Source organism: Salarias fasciatus, chromosome 19 (genome assembly GCF_902148845.1).
Source record: "Salarias fasciatus chromosome 19, fSalaFa1.1, whole genome shotgun sequence".
Taxonomy (NCBI): domain Eukaryota; kingdom Metazoa; phylum Chordata; class Actinopteri; order Blenniiformes; family Blenniidae; genus Salarias; species Salarias fasciatus.
Window position 1 is genome coordinate 9662151 of NC_043763.1, and position 26123 is coordinate 9688273.

General features: G+C 43.3%; 1 protein-coding gene across 1 annotated transcript in view; it reads left to right on the forward strand.

Moving 5' to 3' along the window:
- Positions 1–464: 464 nt before the first annotated feature.
- Positions 465–26123, forward strand: part of cdin1 (CDAN1 interacting nuclease 1) — a 50038-nt gene continuing 24379 nt past the window's right edge. Inside the window, exons 1-9 of the mRNA XM_030117046.1 lie at positions 465–518; positions 780–893; positions 11451–11496; positions 12473–12537; positions 13410–13470; positions 16490–16562; positions 23382–23461; positions 23707–23756; positions 25201–25268. Coding sequence (XP_029972906.1) covers positions 793–893; positions 11451–11496; positions 12473–12537; positions 13410–13470; positions 16490–16562; positions 23382–23461; positions 23707–23756; positions 25201–25268 — 544 coding nt within the window. The 5' untranslated portion in view covers positions 465–518; positions 780–792. The remainder of the gene's footprint in view (positions 519–779; positions 894–11450; positions 11497–12472; positions 12538–13409; positions 13471–16489; positions 16563–23381; positions 23462–23706; positions 23757–25200; positions 25269–26123) is intronic.

Below are 26123 nucleotides of genomic sequence, written 5' to 3' on the forward strand. Positions count from 1 at the left end.
TTTCAGATTTGTTTCTAAATCTTTGTTCAGCTTCTGCACCAAATCCAGTCAAGTCACTCTAGTCAAAACTAGCGTATTTCTAAGGGGATGACACTACCAGGGTTCCAATATTTTCAGAGCTTTAAACATGACAATTTCTGCTTCCTCCAGGCTGTCACAAAAAAAAAAAAACATGCCCAAAAAAAACTTTGACACTTTTGAATACCTCGTGTGTATATGCAAAAAGGTGGAATCATGTCTTCCATGTCCTTACTTTACAAAACATTTAGCTTTTACCTTTTCTGTGATAAATAGTACCTGCTCTCCGCAGACGTCGCCCACAGCAGACAACCGTGCATGGATTTATTGGAGCAACGTGTTCACCTTGTCCCCGCCTCCTTTCTAACAACAAACCAATCATCTGTCGACATACTCAGCCCTGGGCCGAAGCCGACCAATCAGCGCGCTGCTCACACGAACGTGTAATCTTCAACTTCCTAGCGGGAAGCGGCTATCGGGAACTGACAGAGCAACCTGAGGTAAACAAAGCATATTGTACTTTTTTGTTTGTCCTAAGATAATTCCCTGGCTTCATATTACAGAAATGTAAGCATGTAGTGGCTCCTCGACCTGTTTCATGTCGGTATTTGAGCTTAATTGTGCCGTATTAGCTAGTAGCGGTGCTAATGTTGACCAGCGCAGCTGCTTTCTCTCAGCTGACACCTTGTTGACATCGTTAAATGCGGGTTTTTGGAGGCCAGATCGCCCTTTAATTCATCTCTCTGCCCATATTTGCACAGATAAGGCTCCAGCATGAGGCTGTCCCGTGCTGAATATAAAGAGATATCGAGATGGACTGAGCATCTGAGACCGACACGTCAGTGTATGAGGATGCTGAAGGACAGATTCCCAAAGTAGGTGGCTACACATCAGTCTTTGATCTTGATATTTTATGGTTACCCTGTGGGTCAAACCCAGCAAGCCACTGGGTCCGATCCAGTTCCATGGAACACCTCACATAGTTTGAAATCTTCATTGAGGTCTTTTTTTCCCCACAATCTGTAACTGCTGTTGCCACTATGTCCTTTATTTAATGGGGTTTGCAAACATGTGACAACACAGATGACAGCTGCTGGGAAACACTCAGACTGCTTTGTCATTCAATCGACATGACATGATAAAAACAAAACACAGCACAGATCATAGTGCATAAATAAATCAAGATAAAGTAAAAGACCATTGGCATGAAATTGAATACACTAAGCTGAAGTGCAAATACAATTTGAAAAAATGCAATATGTACAATATTGCACAGCATAAAGCAGCAACAGCTTGTGATGGTCAGTGCAACAATGCAACAGCAATTCACATGTTCAGGTGACCAAGGGCATGCTGGAGTCAGGCACACTGTTCAGGCATCTCAGTCCTGACCAAAGACATAACTTTACATTCCTTATAAATCACTGGTGCTTATTGCTTGGAGGTGTGGGGCAACACATATGCAAGCTCATGATAAAAGACTTTTTATCCTGAAAGTAACAGCAATAAGAATTGTGATTGAGAACACACTGTTCCACTTTTTATGCAATCTAGATCCTTGAAATTTGCAAATCTTTTTGAATTCAAAACCATTAAAATGATGTATAAAGCAAAAAATAACTTATTGCTGTGTAACATCCACAAAAAAAAAGTTTTGTGTAAGAGAAAGAGGTTACCTTTTAATGGAAAAACTAAATTAGTAGGTTTACAAAGTGTGCACTACTTTAAAAACATTATCCTTGTGGATTCTATCTCTGGCAGCATTCTCTCTGTGGGGTTAAATTGTGGAACAACAGGAAGTAAAAGGAGCATGAGGAAATAAAACAAATATCAAACATACCGGTAATTCGTTCAAAAAATAATTGATTCTTTGGGGGTACTTTATTTATAACTAATTATAAGGGGTTGTTTAGTGGAAAATGCGTCTAATATATATATATATATAAAATTGCAATATCAGTGTGATGATATACATAGACACAATTGTTCTTCATTTAAAGATATGTATGTGAGCTGTAAGGATGCAGGGGCACTTGAGGGGTTGGAGTAAACAAGTTTACTACTTCTTCCTACTCCTACTTCCTACTTCTTATTCATGTGTAATTTAGATTTGTGTAATTTTGGTATTTGTTTTGTGTGTTTAAATGGCTTTTTTCTTCTTCGTTTTCCTTTATATGCATGTTCGAAATAAATAAACACTAAATCAAATCAAAGGTGGAGTGTTCAGTATCAGAAACACACATATTGAGGTGGATTCAGGACCCTCAGCTTGGCTGTGCTTTGGTTTCAGTCCAACATGTTGGACACTGTGCACCATGCACGTTCATACTATGTGTAGTCTGTTGATCGCTGTAATCAAGTTGGACATTTTCAGAAGTTGTTTGTACTCCTTTGCACAAAAAAGGTTTACTTGCTGTTTATATGCTTATATTGTACCTTTTAATTGGTCTGATGCATCTGAACTGAACTGAGTATGACATCATAGTTTTAGTCTATTGAAAAGTAATAATTTACATGACTGCTCTTTTTATTAATACTAATAATTTATACAACATAAGGTAATTAAAAAAAAGTATGGAGAGTGAGAAAGCCTGAACAGATGAGTTTGGAGCTCAAATTTAACATGAGTTAATGAGGTTGTTGAGGTCAGAAAGAGGTGACTGAAATATAGAAATGTTGGTTCATATTGGTTGGTATTTCTACCTGTGTGGTAGTGATGTGGATAGATGGGACAGGGAGGTTTTCTGCTCTTTGTGTCTCATGTTATTTAACATTTATTATTACATTTAATTCACTGCTATGATCACTAATGCCGCACAGGTTTCCATATTGGCTTCCGCCACAGCAGGAGCCGGCGTTTTTGCCATGCGGCACCTGCACATTCACAAATCGAAGAGAGAGGTTAATGGTTGTGTTTGCCTTTCTCCTTGACACTGAGGGCCCTCACTTTATTGAATGTAACATGTGTAATCCCCCAAGGCCACCGGGACACCGCGGCTGATCCCGCCGAGGTCACTTACAAAGTCGCATGTATTTGGTGCTTCCTACTTCCATTGTGGCCTAATCACCAATCTAGAAGGAGGTATCAGGTCCCCGAAGGGACGAAAGTGGAGCTTCGGCTCGTCTTTGTTCTTATTGTCAGCGTTTTACAGAATACGTCATGCGTAAAAAGTGCATCCAATATCCTTAATGTTTATGCAGCGACACTAGGAGGTCCTTTTAATGTTTATTCGGACTTCACTTTTTCCTTTTGGTTTCCGAGTCCAAACTGTCTTCAAATACCTTCTTTTTTTTTAATTCAGTACTGGTGGGTGCAAAAATTAAAGGAAAACATTGGACCATTTTCATTCCAATAATTCCGCGCCATATCTCTCTCCCTGAGGTGCTCGCTCTTTTGTTTAGTCTTGCTGGTTATTGTTATTATTTCGCTCACCGTAACCAATCTCGGGGAGGCCCTTGCTCTTTAAAATCCCTGAGTCTCGTCACCGGGCCTGACAGACAGGCACGGCAGCAGTGTTTTCACAGCCTGCGAAATTATTCTGGTTGTCCAATCAGCTGAGCTGGGCTCTGGAGGGTTAGTGATTGGACTGGCAGGAAATCAGGCTCTTAAGACATAACATATCGACTAGGCCATCCATCATCTCTTAGCATGCGCTCAGGCACAGCAGTCAGCCACCCCCGCCCCACATCCCGCCTGTCCCCTCGGACCGTGTGGGAGCCCTGCCACTGCGTAAATATTGGCCAGGCTGGAGCTGGCAGGGCTGGGGCTGGAGGGGGGGGTGGGGGGTGGCGGGGGTTGGAGGCTTGTTGTGGACAGGCCTGCGCTGGAGAGATGGACTAAATAATGATTTTGTTTGTAATATTCAGGGAGGGAGGAAGGACAGGTATTTTGGGTATCATATCATTTTGAATTGTAAAAAGTGATATTTTAATTATACAAACTGTGCTGAACTTTAGATCCGTCTGTCATTTGTAATGGATATAATTTATTTTTTGGTGAAAAGAATTGATTACATAATAATAAGACGTTATAAGTTTAATATATAAAAATGTTGCTGAGGCGATGCACAGCTGTGCGCTCATTCATTTGTCAAAAAAAAGTTGGACTGTAATAATGTACTTTACTTCCTCTCATATAATAATGTATAAAACATGTTTTTCTTTGTCCAGTTAGTTTTTTTTCCTCAAAAGAAGAAATACCTAATTAAATTGGCAGAAGTAAAAAAAAAAAGAAAAAGAAAAAAACAGATGAATACAAATAACCATTGACCTATTATCCTCATGTCTATGAATACTGTTTTAAGCTGAAAAAAAAATTTCACGGCCATTGCTTTCGATTGAGGTCTCAAAAGAGAAGAAAATTTCAAACTTGAAGCTAAATGATCGCTATTCGCCATTTCAAGGTAATTTCCACGGACGGTCTGTCGGTCTTTTGGCCGTGCCATGAAAAGGGTTAGTGGGAGGAGAGAGGGAGGGTCCCGTGGACAGACAGAGAAGAGAGAGATTGCGATGTGGAGTCCCTCATCTGTAACGGCTGCATAACACAGATGTTGGGAGTCATCTGTCAGCCTGGCCTCTCTCGCCGGGCCCGGGCTGCTCTGGGGGGAAAAGAATTGGACACGGTGCTGTCACTTTTTACCCCCGCTCACAATGGAGGGACATGCAAATATCAACCCCCCCCCCATTCTCGCCCTATCTTCCTTGCCCTCCTCTTAGCCAGCCGTGGTGTCCTGTCTAGTATCTGGACTGTGGCTAGGCAGCAGGGGAAGGGGAGGGGGGGGGGCGGCGCAGGGCTGGAGGGGGCTCATCGCAGGCCCGTGACATCAGTCCCATCAGGTCCTTCTCTTGCCACATATTAGAATTGGAAATGATGGTCTGCTCTCCGAGGCCTCGCCCGGCTTCCCCTGGGTCTAGAGGGGACCCCAGTCCTTCCACCGTTTGTCCCCAGAGAGCGAGTTGGTGCAAGGAGGGCAAGATAAAGAGGGAGGGAATGTGCGAGTCCTCTGTGTCCTTCTGTGCCACATTATGAATGAATTTGGATGTAATGATCGCCCCCCCCTCTCTCTTTAAAATGCCATTCAGCCCACTCCTCATATGGCTTTCACAGTCATCAAAGTAGGAGGGCGAGGAGGGGGAATAAAGGGCAGATGCCACTGTTTTTGGAAAATGCTTAAACAGTAAAGTGTGAAACATCCCTCTCCTCCAAACACAAACCAGTGCCTCTCTTTCCTTTCATACACGCACACACACACACGCACAACTCCCTGGTGAGGAGTCCCTGAACGTTTTTCGAATCGGGCCCTAATGTGCCGTTTTCATCAGCACTGAGGCGGGCTGCAATATGGTGCCGGCGCTCGCTTTGGGAATATGAATGTTGATTAAGCATGCGTTCAGCCTTTTGAAATTCTGAAGAAGTGTCAGAATAATGGATGTTGAGCAAATGTCAAGCATTTGTTAATTTCTCTGTTATTTGGGGTTTATCTAGCATGATCTTTAGAAGGGAAGTGCGGGCCACGCTTGTTGTGGCATGTGCCATTGATATGGTGATTCTTTTGGCTTCACACACTTTGTTTTTTATGGTAATATCTCAACTCAGGATAAAGCGGGGGGACTTTCTCATTGATTATTTATCGTGGGTGTAGTGTTTTTTCCTCTTTGAATACAACTTGGTTAAACTTTGGTGTTTGATATCAGACAGAATGCATTAAGTTAGGTAACTCTTTATACTTTTAGGTTTGAATTTTCAGCCCAGGAGTGTTACACACATCTAAGTTCAGGGGTCACATGTGACCCATTTTTAAACGGGCAGAATAAAATTTAAATTTAAAATGTAGAATTTGTTGTTCTGCAGTATACTTGATGAAAATTATTTTCAGCAATAACTACTAAATATGTCTGCAGTGCCAATTTTAATGACTCGTTCTGTTTGACACCACTGTTTTCAGCCCAATTTAAAACAGGACAGACTGTTCTTCATTTACTTCTTTGTTTATTCATTTGTTTGTCTTTTATGTTAAAACATCTAGGATATGGCACTTTGTGTGATCAGGATCTTCAAGATGGATTAAAGCATAAAGTATACACAAGAACAGAAATTGACAATTCAAAAAAAAAAGAAACAGCACAGTCACAGATTTTTTTCCTCACTTTATCTTAATTTCCTCTTTTGCCTCGAGAATCAATTGAGCTCCTCCGTCGTGGCTCTCTCGGAGGTGGAATTCCGCAGCTATTTGGTAGGCTGGAAGTGGCAATGACATTACCCAGAGACTGATCAAGTGCAGAGCCTGTGGGGGCTTCCAGTGCGCGGCCTCGCACTTCTGGCTGCCCACATTGAACAAAACACAAACTGGCAGTCGGGGCTTAGGGGTGCAACCCTTGAAGGCTGAGAGGCTGGCAAACTAATTCCGCAGCTTTATGTGGTTAGATGAGCATTGGAAGGGTGAAGGGATGAATGAAGTGTAAGCAGAGAGGAGAGACGGGGGGGGGGGAAGAAGGAGAAGCTGTGCTGAGTTTACAACTTCATGCCGGGCTAAGGAGTTCATGAATAATAGATGCAATCAATTACTTGATTAGGAAGCACGGGAATGACTACTTCCTCCTCATATCGTAGGGACGTTGTCCAAGCACCCTGTATAGATTGTAAAGCCTTTTTGGCTCATTTGGGCTAAAAAAAAACACTGAGGTAAGCAGCCCATTGCTCAAATTAGGTGTAACTTATAGCAGTTATAGTGGATGCTGCTCTGAAAGGTTAAAAACTGCTTATTAGGTTGCATGGAGAAATAAGCAGTTATGTTTTTTTGTACTGATGGAGGAATCTAAAGCATAGGCCTTTGCGTTTCAGTGTTGTCTCTCTCGTCCCAAAGCCACATACTCTGAAGAGGGAAAGCTACAGTACACAATAGCACAGTTGAGCTGGACAGCTCCAGTCGACTCTCTTGCCTCAGGTTCTCTTTGCATACTGGGATCAATTGCAAGAGAAGAATGAAACAAATTGCCCAGAATGGTACAAGTTCTCCAGCCACGCTTGGGGGAGTAGGCAATTGGTCAGCGTAATGTGTTTCTTTGCCAGACCAGTGGACGCTCGCCACTTGACGGATAGCACGGACCTCATTTTCGTTTTTGTTTTTTTTTTTCCGTGAGGGCTCGCAGAAGCGGCAGTGACAGTAATTACACGATAACAATGGCAGCACGCCATAATAGTTATAACATGTTTTGCCGCAGACAGAGTCGTGAAGATTCCCGGCTTTCAGGAGGAATCACAATTAGAGCGGTGATCGCGGGGACGGTCTCGCTCTTTTTCGCGCCGTTATATAACAGTTCTGACATCTCAGGGCACCTCAGCCGACAGAAATTTTAAAGATTGTAATAAAGCAAAGGGAGCTTGGTAGGGGTCATATTTTCTCATCCATTAAGACAATAGGAGGCAGTGAGATGTCCTGTTGTGCCTCTGCTAAAGCCATTTCTGTCCATAGTTCCCCACGGGCTTGTACATTTGTACGGTCTTCAGCAGAAAGATGGTGTGTGAGAGGTGGGGGTCACGATCAGGAAGTGCAGTGGAATGTGCTCCGAGTTGGGCTCATATTTAAACTTACTTCAGTTATGGGGAGGAAAAAAAAAAAAAGTAATGTTGTGGATTGATTGAACAACTTACATAAAAATAAAATACTTCTATAAGTTATTATCTATAACAAAGATTGTTTTGTGGGGATTTTCTCAGGCTTTTTCCAGTTGCAGTGCAAAGATCAAAACCTAATTTGAACTGTAAACACGTGTGCTCATTGTACAAGTATTTGTTTGAAGCTCAACGACACACTGGGATTCCTGTTTGTTTCTATCCGTTGTCAAAATACATCACATTTTTACATTAATGCATAAAGAGGAGGTTTTTTTTTTTTTTTGCACCCGCACACATTTGTTTTGCTGCTGATGACGTTAGGCTTCGCTGTGAAACAGATGTTAGCATTTTGCCTATCAGCATGTGTAATTAACAGCATTTGCATATCCAGTGTTTTTAGCTGGCATTCAGCTGTTATAAAATATTGATCCACAGGAAAGTAAATTGAAAGTCTTCAGCTGGCGTGTGAATATTAAAAGTTCACTAGGAGTCGTCGAGTACGATTTCCGGTGGTGTAGACGTGTCATTTAAACCGAGCCAGGTTTCCCCACAATCTGTATAAGTGAATTATTTCATCCATACCGTTTTCCCCCCCTTCTGAAAATTGTTTTAGCTCCATTAGTAAAAATATGTGCTCCGCCTCAATTAGCTCGCTCCATGCCCCGAAGAGTCGCGCCACACAACGCTCGCTGCATGCAGATCCACCAAATGCTAAGTACTGTCACAGCATATGATACCAATGCCATTAGCCAGGTGGCTTTCATTACCCAAATTACAGCTATTGTTTATAATTAATTATTTGTAAATAGGAAGATTCTGAATATAATTGATAGCCTGAATTTTCCCCCCAACCTCCTATTAATTAGAATGACGGGGATTTCAAGGCTTTTTTGCAGCATCCCCCCCCCCCCAGTATGGTTAAGACACTGATGCTCTCTGAATGCATGAGAAGGTAAGGTAGTTCAACACTCAAACTTGAATTTTTCACTCTCACAACCAGTGGATATCCTAGCCTAATAGAGCCTGAAGCACTGACCAGACAGCCATACCAGCCCAGTGATGAAGTGAAAGTCCCTAATTGTTTTTAATTTAATCTGCTGCTTTACTATTTTGGGTGCCAGCGCATATTAATGCTCCGTCTCACGTTGTAAGGAAGGGTAATTAGGTTGAGAGTGAATGATTCCCAAACCACTCTTCTGTCTCCCAACCGTCTGTTTCCCCGTGTTCTAAATTATATCGGAGAGGGAGGGTTTTTATTTTCCTCTTCCTCACGTAAAGGTCAACGTAAAGATGCGCCTCGGTGTTGCAGACTCTCCTCCAAATGAGTTTTCTTGTTCTTTGTTTGGTGTAATGCGTTTCGAAAGAGGACAGTGATTAATGAACTTAAATATTCACCTCGACATCTTACCAATACATTAGAGAAATAAGTCTGACGCTCAGGTCTTCCCCTCCTTTCATCATAACTGAGAGTTTTTTTTTAGTATTTACTCAAACAATCATTTCAAACAGAACACATTAACTTTATAGTACTTGTCAGATTTATTTATCATATCAACAACAATGTTTTTATTCCATTAAGAAAAGAAAATCATTATGTTTAAACTAGACAAGGAAAAAAATGTGATTTTAAAGAGTTATCTAGGTTGTTTTGGCAACATTTTCATTGTTTTGGGTTGTTGTGTTTTTTTTTATCTCTGAGATCAGATATATTAAAGCGCGGCGGTTACAGTGAAACTCTTAACGGCCCCATTCAGCAGGCAGATCACATCCTCACTGTAAGCCTGCCATTGGTTACATATTTTAGCATAAAGTGAGCATACAGTGCCCTGGAGAGCACAGGCTGGATATACATTAAAGTAAAGCCTACAGTAACTTAAGTGCGTTAAAGTCTCCTAAATGAAAAAAAAAAAAAAACCCACTTTATAGCCATGTAAAGATTGACGGACTGTAAAATATAGACAACTTTACTGCTATTAATCCAGGTGTCTGAAAATGTTCTATTTGTTTTGGTTCTTTTCTTCCCGCTCAACCATCTTGGCATTTTTGTCCGGAATTTTCGGCAGCAGAATCTGATTGCATCGAGAAAGGAAAACAAAAGCCCCGAAAGTTCTTAGCATTTATGAAACAGATATGTTTTCATAGATATTAAGAGCAGTTTATGTGCCTTTAAAGTTAACAGGGTATAGATTTAGCAATTAAGCAGTAATCATGCTCATTATAGAGAGTAATCCATTTAAAACCTAACAGATGTCTGTTCCGACGGGGGGATCGCGGCAGTCCCATGCCAACAATAAGGCTGTAATGTTGTTGAAATGCTCAGGTGCAAGGTTGAAGTGTGGAAGAAATTTTTTTTTTTTCTCTCCCTTAAGTGTCCACATGTTGACAGTTGACCATTTAATGGCCCTCTTAATTGCAGCGGCCCCCTTCATCCCCGAGCGTCATTGTAAATTAACGCCGAGGTTTCGCTGTGTTATTTCTGAGAGCGTCCCCCACCTTCATGCGTTTGGTCCCCTTTGTAACTGTAACTTTGCGCCTGACGAGACTCATCGGCGTGATGGGTCAAGCCTCCCGAGAGCCCGAATGGCAGAGAACAAGCTCTCCTCCAGCCAGAGCAGTAAAACGGGCTCAAACTGGCATCTGGAGGTCTCCGGGTGACGTCTTTTGTCGGGCAAGTCAATATAAAACTCCCAAACTTTTCCAAGCAGGAAAGCCCCCTTTTCATAAAGGAACCGTCACAGACAGGAAGCGATGTCGGAGACCCTTCTGCCTTTGTCTACGCGTCACATGGTGATTTCATGGGTTATAGTGATTGATGCCGAGAGGCCTGTGCCGACTCAATATTGTAATGCAGCTTGGAAGCTCCGGCTTCTCCTGAGCATTTACATAGTGTTCTCAGGTGACTTGTAATGAAATGTCCATTAAATTTAACAATCAGGCTTTATATTGAGATGCAAACTCACTTGAGAATTTCTATATGCGTGTGTTTGTGTGTGGATTTTTGTTGATGTGTGTGGCGTAGAGCCGTGCACCATCCAATTAGAATCACTCTTGACACATATTTAAATATCTTGAAGTGAGGATATGCAGCAGGGTGGTCGAGGACGGGTATCGGAGGGACTCGGAGCTACCTGCCAGGGCCTTGACGTCGACGAGAGCCGGAGATTAATGCGGCTCGAGGCGGCCCACGGAACGGGCCGACTCGCGGGAGTCACGGCTTCATGGAGTGAAAGTTTCCATTTTCAAAGCCCATCATTTGCGGTGCGAGGGCATCACTGACAGTGGAGAAAAAAAGGAAGACTTTGCCTTTCTACAGCGGTCCATCCAGTGTGGAGGTAGACCAAAACCGGAAGGGTTCAATTGCTAATAAGTGCCGCGGTTTCCTCAACAATTGCTCTTGAACTCTGTCAGTTATTTGCATGAACGTCATTAATTTCTGTCCACTTGCTTTTGGTGGAGTTGGCGTGAGATCGTGACGACGGCGAAAAGTTCTCTTAAAATTACGAAAATCTTAGCGTTGAATGGGCAGACAAAAGGAGGAAGGAGGTTTCAATGTATGATTGACTGAAATTAGGGGAAAAAAAAATAAAACAGGCTATATTTTCCTCATCTCACAGGACCTCCCCCTTTCTTCTACCCCCACGCCGTCGTGGCAGGAATCCTTTGTCAGAGGTGTTCATCTGGAACAACTTTGCCACACTTGTTTTCATGTTCTTTTAGATTACAGGGCAGCTGGCCCCGGCTTTGAAGCTCCCCTCTCCCTTTGTCTCTGTGCAATGCACTCTGGTAATTAACTTTGTCCTTCTTTTATTTGTTCCAGTCACTCGCAGTCCACTCTTCTGAGCATCTTCTCCCTGGAGTACCAGGTTAGAAGTTTTCTTCCTTTGTGAGCCCTGACAGGTGCCTAATTGAATGATGAATGTCCCTTTATTTCTTTGTAATTGAACTGCCAGCTTTCTGATTGGTTTGGAGAATGCCCCCCCCCCACCACCACCGCCACCGCCGCCGCTGCCGCCGTACCCCCGCTTATTTCACCCCCCCGCCCCATCACTTCCATCTCCTCCCCTCCTCCTCCTCCTCCTCCCGACGTTCACGTTGAGGGCCTTTGCCTGCCTGAGCCTCAGTGGATGTCTGCCAAGCCTTCCCATCCATCTGTCTAATAACATCTAGCCCCTGCTTATTTGGTGGACCTGTAATAAATTATGCTAAACCATTATTATTCTGACAATAATAATTTCCCCGTGTAGTGCGGCTGCGTGTGCTAAATGTTTGCTGACTCGCACTGTCACTGCCGCTTTCCACGGCTGACAGCGGATGATGATAAATGGCCGCTGCCGCCAGTGGCAGAAGGCAGCACAGGCAGAAAATGGAGTCATTTATCATCCCACTGACAGGTGTCACTCACGCTGCCTGTCTCGGTGGAATTACATTTTTTTTTTTTTTTTTTTTTTTCCTTGTGTGTAGTAGTTTTTAAATAAGTTGTTTTTAACCAATGCTCTTCCTCTTTTATCCTCTGTCCTCTTCCTCCCCAGCAAGGAGGGCAATTGAATTTCATGGAAATGTCAGGATGTGGATTTGGGAAATAATGTCGCCGTTTGATGGGGGGGGAAAAAAGGGGGCGATGAATACTGATTTTCAGCTGGGGGGGGGTTGAGCCAGAGTGCGTTGGCACACTCTGACCCCAAGCAAAATGATGGAAATTAGATCTACGGTGACCCAAAATCTCTTACGCAACGATCATTTAAAGTTAATTGTAAACGCATACATGTAGGCGGACATCATGACAGTCACGATCGTTATTTATTTATTGATTTTATTGGTTTGATGTTCTCTTACTGGCAGAAGCGGACCAAAAAAACAATCTCGAGACACCACGTGCCCGACGTCATGGAGAGCCACTACCAGCGGTACTGTATTCCCTTGCTTTTGCAGTTGTTGTTGTTTTTTGTTTCTTTCACTGCTTCTTTTCATTTAGTCTAGCTCGCTGATTATCCTCCTCTCATCTCCAAAAACGGCGTTTTCCTCTCTTTGTCTTCCTCATCCTCTGACTGAGCGCGGGGCTTGCCAAAGCCACACGAGAGTAGGTGGGCCACCATGACAGTTCTAATCTCCTCCAAACAAATCACCACCCTCAGGATTCATTCCAGACCTCCACTTGCACCTGCTGAGCCAAACCTCTGTTCTCCATGTCAAGTGAAAACAGCAAAATATATAAATAAATAAATAACCAGCCTTTGGACATTTGCCTTACGCAGGCTTATGATGGGATGATTATCTGTAATTCAATGAAAATGGCTAAATTAAAAAAAAAAAAAAGAGGAAGAAGAAAACAGGCTGTGCGGGAAAAGCCTCTTTGCATATTGCAATTAGCCTTTATCAAGCTTATTAGGCCATTGTTCTGGGGAAAATAAGGCTGGATAATGCACTTCTAATCCACTTACAACAGCAAACCTCGGAGATGATCTGGGCGAGATCTAAAGGGAGTTGCAGTTTTAGCTGGCGAGGGAAAAAAGGCTCTTTTGTTTTGTTTTTTTTGGGCGGCAGGGGTTAACTAACTATCACATGCTTGTCTGGCTTCAAGGAAATTTGAAGCCCTTCAAGCAGTGCTGTTTTAACCACACGGAGCCTGCCATATGCCACCCAGGGCAAAGTCATCAGGGACATTAGCATGTCTTGGCTAGCCTGGTCTAACCCCCTAAACCCCTCTGTCTGCCTTTGTGGGCTGTGTGTGTGTATGTGTGTGTGTGTTTCACTGCTGCTGTCCTTTGTTATAATTTAGGTATCTGCGAGAGTCCAAAGCACATCCCACTGCTCCCGTCCTGCTGGAGTTGGCCAATCAGGTAATAAGATCACATTTATTTGTTTTTGGGTTTTTTTTTTTTTTGTTTATTATTCCATTCATAACTCCTTTGTATAAATTCACAGATTTGAGTTGGCCGCCACTTTCTGTTAGTCTCCCCCCCTGTCTGCTAGTCATTATCAAAATTGGTAAAATGGTCAACATCATTAGCAATTATTTAATGCAATTGGCTCTCAGCTCTATTAAGCAGTTGTGAAAATACTTTTTTTTTGTGTTTTATAATGCAATTTTCCAAATTGCAGCTCAGGCTGACCCCCCCCCCACACACACACACACACAAACTGCGGACAGGTGAGACGGGGGTCACCGGTTAATTCCCCTCCTCAACACTTCATCAGTTGTTCGCTTTAGGAGGTCAGAGGAGGATTTGTGCCCCAGTAGCAAATATATGCACACGTCTCAAATCCAAAGCGTTCAATAGCACTAAATGCATGTGTTTGGTGTTTGTGTGCTTGCTATAAAATAGCCAATTTTAATTTGTCATTTGCTGAAGTTTCTGTTTTAGTGCATTAGCGAAAATTAACGTGGCTGGCCTCGCCATGTGTGTGTAATATTTTCCACCTCCTCTGTGAATTATCACTGACATTAGAGAGAAGTTTTAAATACTCAGTTATTTCTTAATAAAATAATGCATCTAAATTCTCTCTTCTTAGTCTGTTTTTAGATGATGACTTTATTTTTTCCCTGTGGTTTTTGAAGCCGGATTTTCGCCTTTCGACCAAATTGTAATCTTTTCAGTGGAGTACTCTATATAACCTCTTTCCACATTTCAATACACACTTAAAGCTTGATGGGTGCTAATACCAGGCAATGAGATTTTAGTTTTTTTTTTTTTTTTACTCTAAAATTAGAGTACTTCACATGCATCAACGGTACCTCAAAGCTAACCGCCATTATTCATTCTCCATTTAATTGACACAATTTTTTTTTTCCTTCAAAGGATTAAATCCAGCACAGAGATAACTGTCTATGAACCATTTAACTGTCATTTTAATATGCTACTTAACATTTAAACCAAGCACTCATGGTCTCCCAGACTGCTAATTGATGTAGTTTCATCTCTTTATGAGACAATATATCTCCAGCAGAGGAAAATGATTAACAATGATGAAAAGTATTCCATCGGTATTTTTTGCCCTCCGAAGAAGTCTGTCAATGAGGCCTTTTAATGCCACATTTGCTGTTTTTTGCGTGCTTTATGAGGAGCTTTATGCAAAGGTTACTTAAACATACCGGCTGCAGAACAGGTACGGTTATGCTCCACTGGGAGCTAATAAAACCGGAGTTTTTTTGCCCAACAGTAATTATTCTCATCCGGAATACGATGCTCTTTGAATCTTAGTCACATGTAAAGCTCACGAAATGCCGCTGTCTGATGTGAGAGTGAAGACGGACTCATGATTAATATGAAAATTAGGGAGACGCAAGTACCTGAACTAATCAGATGGTCCTTATTCAGGCGGGGCCAGCCTGGGTAATGTCGCCATTTTTCATGTGTCATATCTGATGCAGGTTACCGAGAATCTGATGCTCTCTCCTTATCCAGAAAATCGCAGTGAGAGAGCGCGTGGAAAGGGGGTGAAATTTGAGGAATTGAGAGAAACAAAAGAACTCGGCTTCAGCTGTGGGCCACAAATGCAAATTGGGAAAAGGCATCAGAGGTCTTAATGAAGGCATAAACTCTGTGCTCACTTCTTAATTATCATAGACATGCTGGGTCTCTCTCTCTTTTTTTTTTTTTACAAGGTGCCTTCTTAGTGCAATGTTATGGAGATGTTAACAAATGCTACTGTGGGTGGAAAAGACATTGTTTAGACAGCAGCGTCTTTGCTCCCAGCGTTACCAGGAAGCATCACAGAAAAGATGAAACACTCAATTCTCACTGCGAGCTGAGGGCAAATTCACTTTTGGTCCCCCAATTATGCTAACAAGAGGAAAAATGATCTTTTGGCTGCAAGAATGTTGTTTCATAACGAGCTGGCTAGGAATGGCGAAGTCTTCCAGCAATGTTTTAATTCTCTCTGTTACTGAGTAGACTGTAAAAATTTAACTGTGAATGCCTTCATAGATCTTATTTACAGAATATGTATATCCAAAATAAAGGAGAAATGCCTTTTAAACTAACACATGTATCTTTACACTCAGCCCCAGTAGTTTTTCATTAATTCCTGCCTGCTTAGTTAGTTTTGTGTGTTTCAGTACAGTCTTTCCTTGTGGAAGTGTGTCTTGCTGACAACAGTGTGTCCAGGTAGATAGCTCGAGCATCATTCATTAGTGCTCTCTTACCTGTCAGAGCTTCATCCTGCTCTCAAACCAAAAAACATCTCTCACCTCTCAGAGTGCCTGTGTTCAAAGAGCGCTGCTGCCATAGGTTTCTATCCTTCCTATTAAGGACTGAATTCCCATGGTCCCTCAGGTGTGTCCTATTGGTTCCTGCAGTTTTGCCTTGGTGATCATTCTATGATTAAAGCGCTCCATTGTCTCTTGGCTGGGCCTGGCGTGTGCTGCTATTTCTTACAAGATAAGAGACAGAGTGGGGGGGGGGGGGTTCTCTGTTTGACAGGGGCGAAGGCAATCCAGCCAGGTAGCCAGCCTGCGTAATGGGCGAACTCCTGTTCCTGTGGGGAAAGGTTACGGCAAAGCAAGGCTTTCAAAGACCAATTTGCACGGGAGGACTGTCAAAAGTTGGGTCAAGGTTTGAGAATGCGATAATATAATTTGGAGCCATTACGGTCATTATTATCTATGTGACATCACCCAAAGGTAGACCGGCTGTGTAATTTCACTGCTGTAATTCTGAGACACTTGAAAATATGTTTGCCCTTCTCTCTGGAAATGTGGGATTTAGTGTGAAGGTTTGTAAATGGAGCAATTCTCCAGCAAGGAATAATGATCCGTCCATGGCCGCGTGTATTGAAGCGCTATTAACTCCCCATTGATGCTGTGGAGTTGTTTTATCAAAGGTAATTCTGTTGTTTTGTTGCTCAATCCATGTAAAGGCGGACCTGTCCCCCGCGCTGATGGCTCGGATCATCCTGGACAGGTTCCTCCAGAGCCTGGACGGCGAAGCGCGTGAGTAAAACACTCCTCCATTCCTCAGCCTGTCCCCTCTGTCGTCCTCCACATCAGTCTTAATTGTAGCACTTTGTCTTTTGAATTCGCTTTCTGTTGGAGTCCCGATCCCAGCGCTCGCCGGCGTATTCTCAGCCTGTCCAGCCCTAATGAGAGATAGACCACATTTAGTGGTAGCCGCATCCCAGGGTACATGAGTGGCAATTAAGTGCTCGTAGGACCACCCACCTTTCATCTGCAGTGTGGATCAATGCTGGCTCACCTCATCAGTGTTATTTATAACGCCGCTGATTTCTTCCCTCGCCCTCCTTCATCCCCCCGATGCATCCATCTATCCCCCACCGTCTGCTCTTCCCTCATCCTCCCTCTCTTTTGAGCCTGTTGGCATCCTGCAAAAAAAAAAAAAAAAAAAAACTGAAGCATAATGATAAAGTATTCCTCTAGAGAGTAAAATTCCACATGCAAATATTTTATTTGAACATTACAAAGACGTTTTTATGGATTAATGAGAATATTTTACCGAGTAGGTGGGTAATAAATTAGTTTGTGACCATAAATACAAACTTGAACATTTCAAGTCTTCTTTTATATCACATGCACACCGAGTTCCATATCATTTCAGCAGGCCTGTGCTTGGGAGCATGCATGTGTATATCCGTGCAGGCAGTGCTTTGAGAGTGAATCGCACGGTGTCAAAAAGACGTACTTCCAATTTAATCAAGAAAGAGATTAAAGTGGATGTGTGTTATTTTCAACTTCACCACAGCACAGCCATTTGTCAAAGTCAGAGATGTGATTGCTTTGGACCCACCGTTATCCACTGCCTGTCAAAATACTAGTCTGAGCAGCTTGTAGAACAGGGCATTCATCCAGGAGAAGCACTCTGTCTCAGATAATAGTGCGCCGCATCCGTCCATCTCCATACAGTGAAAACATGCTTTATTATCGCTCAGAATAGATCCGCGGCAGATGAAACTTCCTGCATGGCCGTTGTTTAATTCCAGCGTTGTTGCAAAAGCACGCGGCGTCTCACTTTTAGCAGGCCAGTGAGAAACGGGATGACTTTCACAAGATAAAGGGACGCAGTTATGGACGCTACCTACACTTTTCTTTGTGGCCTGCAATATAAACATGAAGCAAATTGTGACAGTAGTGAGGGTGACTTTAGTTATGGCGGAGCTTCTCTGCAGCCCCCCCCCCCCTCAGTGACTTCCTTGGCCTTTGCACATGAATTGCTGCCCACATGGGCTGCGCGGTCAAATCCTGGAATCTCCCTGTGTGTATATTAGACTCCAGTAATGTGTTTTCACTTTGAAACAATGCAAGGATAATTGTCTTTGCTGGCAATTAGCTAACAGGTTGGTTCAGTGCTATTGGCAGGCATATCTGTCATGCCCCCCCCCCCCCCCGCCCCTCCACCCCCTTCTCAGCCCCAGACCGCACTCCACCGTGCATGGTTGTGTGTTTGTGTGTTTTACTCGGACTCCAGAGGGAGGGCAGGCAGGCGCGCTGCAAAGATCAATAGACTTCTATATAAGGGACATTACCCCCAACTGGGTGAGTGGCTCGCCTTTGCCTAGCACCATTGTTTTTTTTTTTTATTCCCCTTCTCTTTCCCCTTGCATTTAAGAGACACAGGAATGGGGCCTTTGGGACTATGGAATATATGTACAATCACTAGTGCTGGATCAATACAGAGTTTTAAATTGTTTTCTGTACCTTCCTTGTTTTGTTTTGCTTGCTTGCTGTTACCCCCCCCCCCCCCCCCCCCCACCTCCACTCCCACTCCCCCGCACCCCCCTCCCTCCCACACACACACACACCAACTCACCTCTACATGACAACACCGCCAACACATTGCGCCCCCCCACCGCCCTTCGCGGCAAAAGTATTGGAGAGAGCATCAGTCAAGCCGGGTGAAAGACTATCTGGTGGCTCTTGTAAATGAATCAATACATTCAAAGCAGTTTTATCGCATATTGAATATGATATCAACATCCATAATGCTCCTTTGCCTCGTGAAAACAAACTCAGCAGTAGGGAAGGAAAGGTCACATGTGCATCCAGTTGAGACAGCCTCAATGTCAGTGTGTGTTTTGTGTGTGTGTATATCTACTCCAAAAGCTCTTGATACAAAAAAAAAGTACATTATTTTTTAACATTGAAACATACATCTTCAAGACAAAACACTGAGTTAATTAATTTTAACTAAGCTGATACACAGTGGATGAAGTTCATTGTTAATAATAGAAGTGAATAATAGATTCTCACTTTTTATAAGTACTAAGCTTATGTTTTCTATTTTTAGTATAGTTGTCAGGGTTAGGGTTTATGGGAAAAGTCTGTTGTCATCATTATCATTATTATCACACAAGTGATATTGCTATTCAGAAGATGTTGCACTTATATTTTGTTGCCTTCTGCGGCTGAAACAAAGGAATTTTCACAAAATATGGTCATTAAAGTTGAGTAACTGTTCTACAGAACAAAAACCTGAAAATTAAAATTGATTGATCTGGATGGATATGGGATGAGAGTGACCCACTGATAGAATTATATTGTAAACCACTGTATTGTCTCTCCAATTCGGTGTGGGTAGATTACTTCTCAGAAGTCACTTGCAGGCACACTGGGGGAGCTCACGCTCTTTCCTCTCCCCCCCTCGTCTTATCTCTTCATCTTTCTCTCTATTCCTCCTTTGACAGGACTTGATGTGCCTCTAGATTTAGACATACTTTTTTGAGGAGGCAATTTTGCTAGCTATTTGACCTTTTCCATTTTCCCAAGGCCCAGCTCCAGATTAGATTGCTGCTCCATGTTTTGTAACTATGTGATTCGACCGCCTTTAAGATTTATTGTCACATTCCTTTACAGAAGCCTTGTACGCAGGGTTATAAATGTCCTGTGTTTGATGTTAACACTGTGAGAATGTTAGTGTCTGCTGTGATCCTTTGGTTCCTTGACAGAATTCATAATAACTCCAGTGTTTTGAAGATAAAGCGTGTTGATAACTGAATATTGTATTGTGCTCTCCCCTCTAAAAATCTCAACTCGGTATCCACTGTGATTGTTATGGTTCCTTCTTTCTTGTCTTCAAGTGCTCCCCTCTTCTCTCTCACCTCTCCTCAGTGGCAAAGCCGCCGTGTAGACGCAGCCTTTTTTTTTTCAAAATAATGAGAGCAAGGGCACTTCATTAGCAAAAAAAAGGGAGGGAGTAAGGAGGCAAAGACAGCATGAGTGTTACTGTGCATGTGTGCGAGTGCGAGGGAGGTAAGCAGCACCGTGGCACTTCACTTGACAAGTATACTAATTACTCCTTTTCAACAGAGAAGCTCCAGTCAGCCTCAGCCACAGTCTAATGGCCTGACCTGGGAAGCCTCGCTCCACAGCAGAGCCTCCCCGGCAGATCTACTATTACTACACACACACACACACACACACACACACTCGCAGAGAAATGTAGAGTCTCATCTCACCGCTATCAGGAAGAATCAGGTGGAAGCAGATCAGTTCTGCCCCAGTAACCTCTTCGGGGACTGGGCTCCTCCTGCACTGGAGATACCACCTCATATCATCAACTAGCACCTACACACCACCACAGATAGTTTAGAGAAGGAAAAAAAAAAACCCAACCTTTTATTTTTCCTCCCTTTTTCCCCATGTCTCCCACTCTCCCTCTCTCTTTCCCATCCTCTGTTTTTTTTTTTTTTTTTTTTTCCTCAGTGCGGGGGGATAAATTTAAAAGGAGTAAATTGGAAAATCAAATGAGGGCTTTAGGCAGCCGCAGAGATTTGCAGAGCTGTCGGCCAGTGTTGGAGAGCCTCATCCATCATGTCCCACAAGTAGTCAATTCCTCTAGTATCTGTAAATGTTTTCAGATATTAGCCAATTTATATGCTCCGAGATTCATCATGGAAAATCAGCTTTAGCGGCGCACATTATCAGGACCTGTCTCTCCTTTGCTCCATGAAGTTTGATGAACGAGTGCCCCTCCACAGCTCAATGGCTTGAGCATGGGGAGTGTGTGGTTGGGGGGTGGGGAGGTGGGCATATAGGGGATGTGGGTAACTGCCCCCCCATCCCCACCCATAGGAAAAAGTGGGTTTTTTAATTAATAAACAAACTTGCAGAGGAGCTCATCAGTGTCAGCGGCAATAACAATCGTCATCTGTTATTGTTTATTACGGTCCTCCCCCAACAAATGCTGCTATTTAATGAGGTTTCCCTGCATTTTTTTGTGTTAGAGATAATGACTTTTTCACCCTAGTGGAGAAAAGAAGAGGAGTTACAAATGACACAAGTGAGCAATGAGAAATCAACACGCGTTACGTTGCCGCTGCCTTTTCTTTATGTCGTCTACCTTGTTTTTGGGACCGCGTGTGAAACCGGGTCTGCGATTTGTTTACACTGTTTTGTTTTCTTTTGCGAATCCCAGTGGAGCCGACACGTCTCACATCTATTATTTTCCTCCCCTCTCTTCTTTTTTTTCCTGTTCAGATGTTGACGGTGTGATACGGCGCCTTATTCAGAATTTATACCAGCATGGGACAATTACAGTAAATTTGGCGAATGTTTACAAGGTGCAAAGTTGTGCTGCGGGGCTTTGTTCTACGCGTCTGGTGTTCTTCAGATTGTTGCTTTTTTATTTTCCGGCACGTGCCTGCGTGTGTGCCTTGAGTGTGTGTATTTAAAGAGCGAAGGCTGGCGTGTTTGTGTGTGTGTGTGTGTATGTGTTTGCACCAGAGAGGAGCTCTGGGTGCCGTAGAGGTGCGCCGCCGTGCGAGGCGGGGGCGTCTTTAATAAATGTATGCTGATGTTGGAGGCTGCAACCATGCGAAGGATGCGAGGGCCCTGTTGTTATTTACTGCTGTGTTTGTGCACAACAGCGAATCCTGCGCCTGCAAATGGCATTACGGCCCGTGATGAATGAGCATTAGGGTAAACTCATTTTAAAAGCATCCTGATTTATTAGCAGTCTGGCCTTCCATTTTCATCAGGTCAATGCTTGGCTGAAATTTCACAATGTCAGCGCCAAGGTCACCTCTTTATGGCTATTTTTAACCCCATCGCTCAAAAAGAGCAGGAGAAAGGGATCCTATCACTTATTATTGCCGTGCACCAAAAATATCCCGGCACAGGAGAGAGAGAGAGGGAGAGAGAGAGAGAGAGAGAGGGAAAAGCCAGAGTCCTAGAAATGTGTGTTATATGAGAGACCAAAATGTGGCGGTGGTCAACCTCCAATTATGAGCGCTAGTAAGACAAGAGCTTTAATGGCTAACGTTTGCCTTCGGGGAGGTTTATTACACACTACTGTTTTGCAGAAGCAGCGTCAAATCTATAAAACGACCATTAGGAAGAGGGGAAAAAATCAATCAAAATGCCATTAAAGTGGAATAAGTTGCCAATATTGCTGATGTGGTTGCGGGTCCTTTGATTTTCCTTCAGATTATTAGGCACAGTCGAGTAGTGACTTTGTTAAGGGAAACCAGTGTTGTTGGGGAGTAATATGTCTCCTGGCTTCATAAAGTTTGCTGCCTCATATTTCCCACTTTATTGATTATCCATTATCATTTGTCATGAAGTGTCCTAACTCAAGGGGAAAATATAACCCTCTTTCTTCACCGCCGCCTGCACTGCACGGGGAGCGCGGTATGGATCTGCGTGTGAAGGTACCAATCTCCGAGAAAAATGAGCGGAGGAATAAAGCACGGGCCCTGTGCCTTGCAGCTCTACAACAAAAAAAAAAAAAAAAAAAAAAAGGGAGAGCGGGGTTATGGGGTGGGCTGGGGGAGCACCGTGACCGGGAGACGCTGGAACGCAAACCTGGTCGCAAGGAAGGGAGGAAAAAAGATAGAGATAAAAACCAGAAGAGAGTAGAGCATGCTGAATGGGCTTTGTTCTTCATGCACCCTCCCTTCTTTTTATTTCATCATAGCATAGTAGAGGAATCACAGCACTGTTTGTCCTTTCTGTTTTTTGTTTTTTTTTTTTTTTTTTTTTTTTTCGCAAGCAATGCATAGGAAAAGATAACACAGAAACGGTTTTAAGTGTTTTTCTGTTAATGGAAACTCATTTAACAGACGCTTAATGATCCAGCCAGTAATCAATCGATCCTTTTTCATTTGGGGGTTTTTAAGCTGTCTTTTATTTTATTCATTTTTATAAATCTCCAAATACGCTGTCTTCAACAGATATATACTATGTGCGGTTTCCTTAAACGAGCTTAGGAATTTCTCCAGTGTTGGTAAAGGCATCATCCATGCCTGAAATATGAATAGAAACATTCCTTGTATTGTCTGTAATGCTGCAAGTCTGTCAGGAGCATGTGTATATATATCACTAAAATGGCGTGCCTCGACCATTTCGTCACACAATGATACAATCCATTTAATCCAAATCTTTTTAAGAAATGATTTAAGGAATTTTTTTGCTGTTGCAGTAACAGCGAGTCGATCCGGCAGGCTCCCCTTCCTGATTTATAATGTTGGCAGAGGAAGAATGGGGAAGAGAGATGCAGAATAGTCAGCGTTCATAACATAGATAAACTACATGAAGTGCCTGTGCTCTGGACTGAAACATTTATCTATAGAAAATCTGTATAGACACCAAGCAGACATTGCAGAAAATACTGCACCAACAGTGGTATGGTGAATTACAGTACGTCCAGGTTGTCTTTTGTCTCTATATTCGCTGTGTTTGATTTAATGCCGACTGGTTTTATTTCTATAAATACAAGGTTTATATGCTTTTTTAAATGCGAATTATGCATTTTGTTGCTGTTTATGTTTCTCTTTGTCTCCTTTCCTCTTTTGTTCTCAGCATCCAAACTGGTCCTCAACAGCATGATTAAGGACCCGTCGCTGATCCCAGACCAGGTTTTGGCCTACAACGTCCAACAAGTAAGACCTTCAAGTTTTGGATTATTTATTCGATATCGCAGAATGCTTGGATTAAGCAAGCCTGGCTGACAGGCGGCATCATGAGGTAATGGGAGCGCCGGCGGTCACGTCTGCCAATCTGCCGCCCTCTCCTGTGTTTTTTTCCCCCCTTTTTCCCAGCACTCTCCGGGCTTTCCTCACCTCCCCTTTCACACCCCACCCACACCCTTTTGGCGCGCCATAATATTTCTTCCCCCTCTTTTCAGTGCACAATAAATGACTGCTGTTATGGACCGCTGGTAGACTGCATCAAACAGTATCCTATCCCATAAAATTTTAAGCCTGAAATTGACGAGGAGCTATTGAAGGGGATGAGATGTGTCTGGCTTCACCTGACATAAAAGTTCTGCTTCACAGAGGAAGTGTTTCATCCTTCCTGCCATCCCGCTATCGCCAACACCGGGAGCTGGAAGGCGATGGAGGAAAGAGGAGGAGGAGGAGGAGGAGGAGGAGATGCGCCGATCGTGACGCACCTCCGTGTGCATGCAGTGGATCACACTCAGTGTTCTATGATACAAGAAGAAATGATCATTTGCAAACCTGGCGGTGGAGGAATAACTAATATTGGATGAACTTTGAGCCGCTTTAATTGGATTTTATTAAGTGATGATCACTTTATCATGGACTATAGGGAGTTTAGGCCACTTCTCACCAACCTAAATATTAATTAGCATCCAATTGATTAATGATTTAGTTGTGCACAACTCCCTGGTTATAAAGCCAGAATGAGAGAGAGAAGGCTATTTGAGGGCAGCCAGCTGGGCAGGAGATCGGCTGCTTCCTGGGGGAGGAGACCGATTTGAATGAGTGTACATGTGTATGTCCGTATGTTATTGTGCCCGTCCAGGCTTCCCCGTGTGCGGCGGGGCTGTGTTGTTCTGTTCGTAGTCAGTCAACCCTGTCCCTTCCTGCCCTCCTTCTGCATCCCCCCCCATCCCTGCCTTTATGTGGCAGTCCTCTCAGTGTCAACTTAAAGTCAGTTTCTCTGCCACAAAGAGTTCATGATTACCGCCCCACTGCTCTGTGCTTTCAAAGAACTCCTCATGAGAAGAATACCTCTTTATGCATATGTGACAGTCACAGTATAAGTATTAATTAGAACGTTTTTTTTTTTTTTTTTTCAGCAATCAGAACTTATCTATTACACTCTTATGAAAAACAAGAAGTTCTGCTTCTTTAGTATTCAGTCTTATTATTTGCAAGGCTCCTCCCAGGTGCATCAAGACTCATGAAACCTAATAAAAAACGACAGATATTCTAAAAGAATTTTCCCCTGGAAGATTTTAGAGAAATGAGCAGAGCATTGCAGAGATCCGAGCGCTTCATGCATTTTGTCAAACCGCCATTTGTTTTGCACGACTCACTCAGCTAATGCACTTTGGAGATTTGTTTTGAAAGCAGATTCAAGTTGACCTGAAATTCTGAATATGCTCCACATTGACATGACAGAAGTGACTTTCACTTTGCATGCTAAACCAATATCGGAGGGAAATCGGAGTCTTATCCTGAGCCGATGCCAAACATGCACACGCCCTGTTGATCTCACATCATATCTGTGTTCTCTCGCTTCCACAGTTACCAGTTTTACAAACTTGCAGCAGAATTCTTGTGCAAATAACTTGCATTTATGCTATTGCCCATGCTAGTAAACATGAAGTGCTTCCTGCTTCTATTGTTGGAATCCTTGACTCTACTCTCAGCGCCATCGGCCATGAGCACGAGGTGCTGCTCCGTGACAAGCTGAAGGAGAGGAACCTCTCGTTTCTCGGTAAGCCAGCGCATAACCTTCTCATAACTTCATGCGGCTAGAGCCTTTTGGTAAAGCTCATTGAAAAAAGTCCAGTTTCTATGACATGAGAATTCTTTGTTGTTGTGAACGAAAATCATGTTGTCAAACTTCGCAAAGCTTTTATTTTGATACTTCCTACCGTGTTTCAGTGAACCTAATTAATAGTTAACAGTCCAGGGATGATTTTGTTGGACATAATCTCAAACCTGTTTTCCCCCTTCACCCCATCCCATCATCATCATCATCATCATCATCATCATCATCGTTGTCCCCCAGGTCAGATGAGTGATGAAGGATAAAAGTCATTCCCTATGTCATTAAGACCATATCATTTATTTGGACGTGGAGCAGTGACCTTTCTTCGTACTGTTCTAAAACTGCCAGAGTTCAGGGGGCACCGGGGCCACTGAAGCAGCCTCACCCCATCTGATAAATGGATTGGAAATAAGCTGGCCAACAGCGGGGATGGCCCATTAATTTTAATCAAAGCTGATGTAAAGAGGCGATCAGAGCCACATGAGTGTGTCAGCAGCCCGGTGGGTGTGAACCCAGGCCGCCGCGCATCCTGCCACGCCCGCATTACCGCATCCAGGATGCCCCTCTGCAGCGTGAGCCTCTCCGCAGCCTCACTGACCTCTCCCAGCTCCCTCGTCTTCATCCTTGGCTGATGCTGCCTCCTCGCCACCACTGACACCGCCACCCTCCATCTCTCCTCAATTCCTTTCCATGCCCCATTAGTTGAGCTTGGCTGGAGACAAAGAGGCAGGCCCTTGGAACCGAATGACCTGGTCAGCCCGAGATTTAATGGAGAAATCAGGTGTTGTAGGGATAATG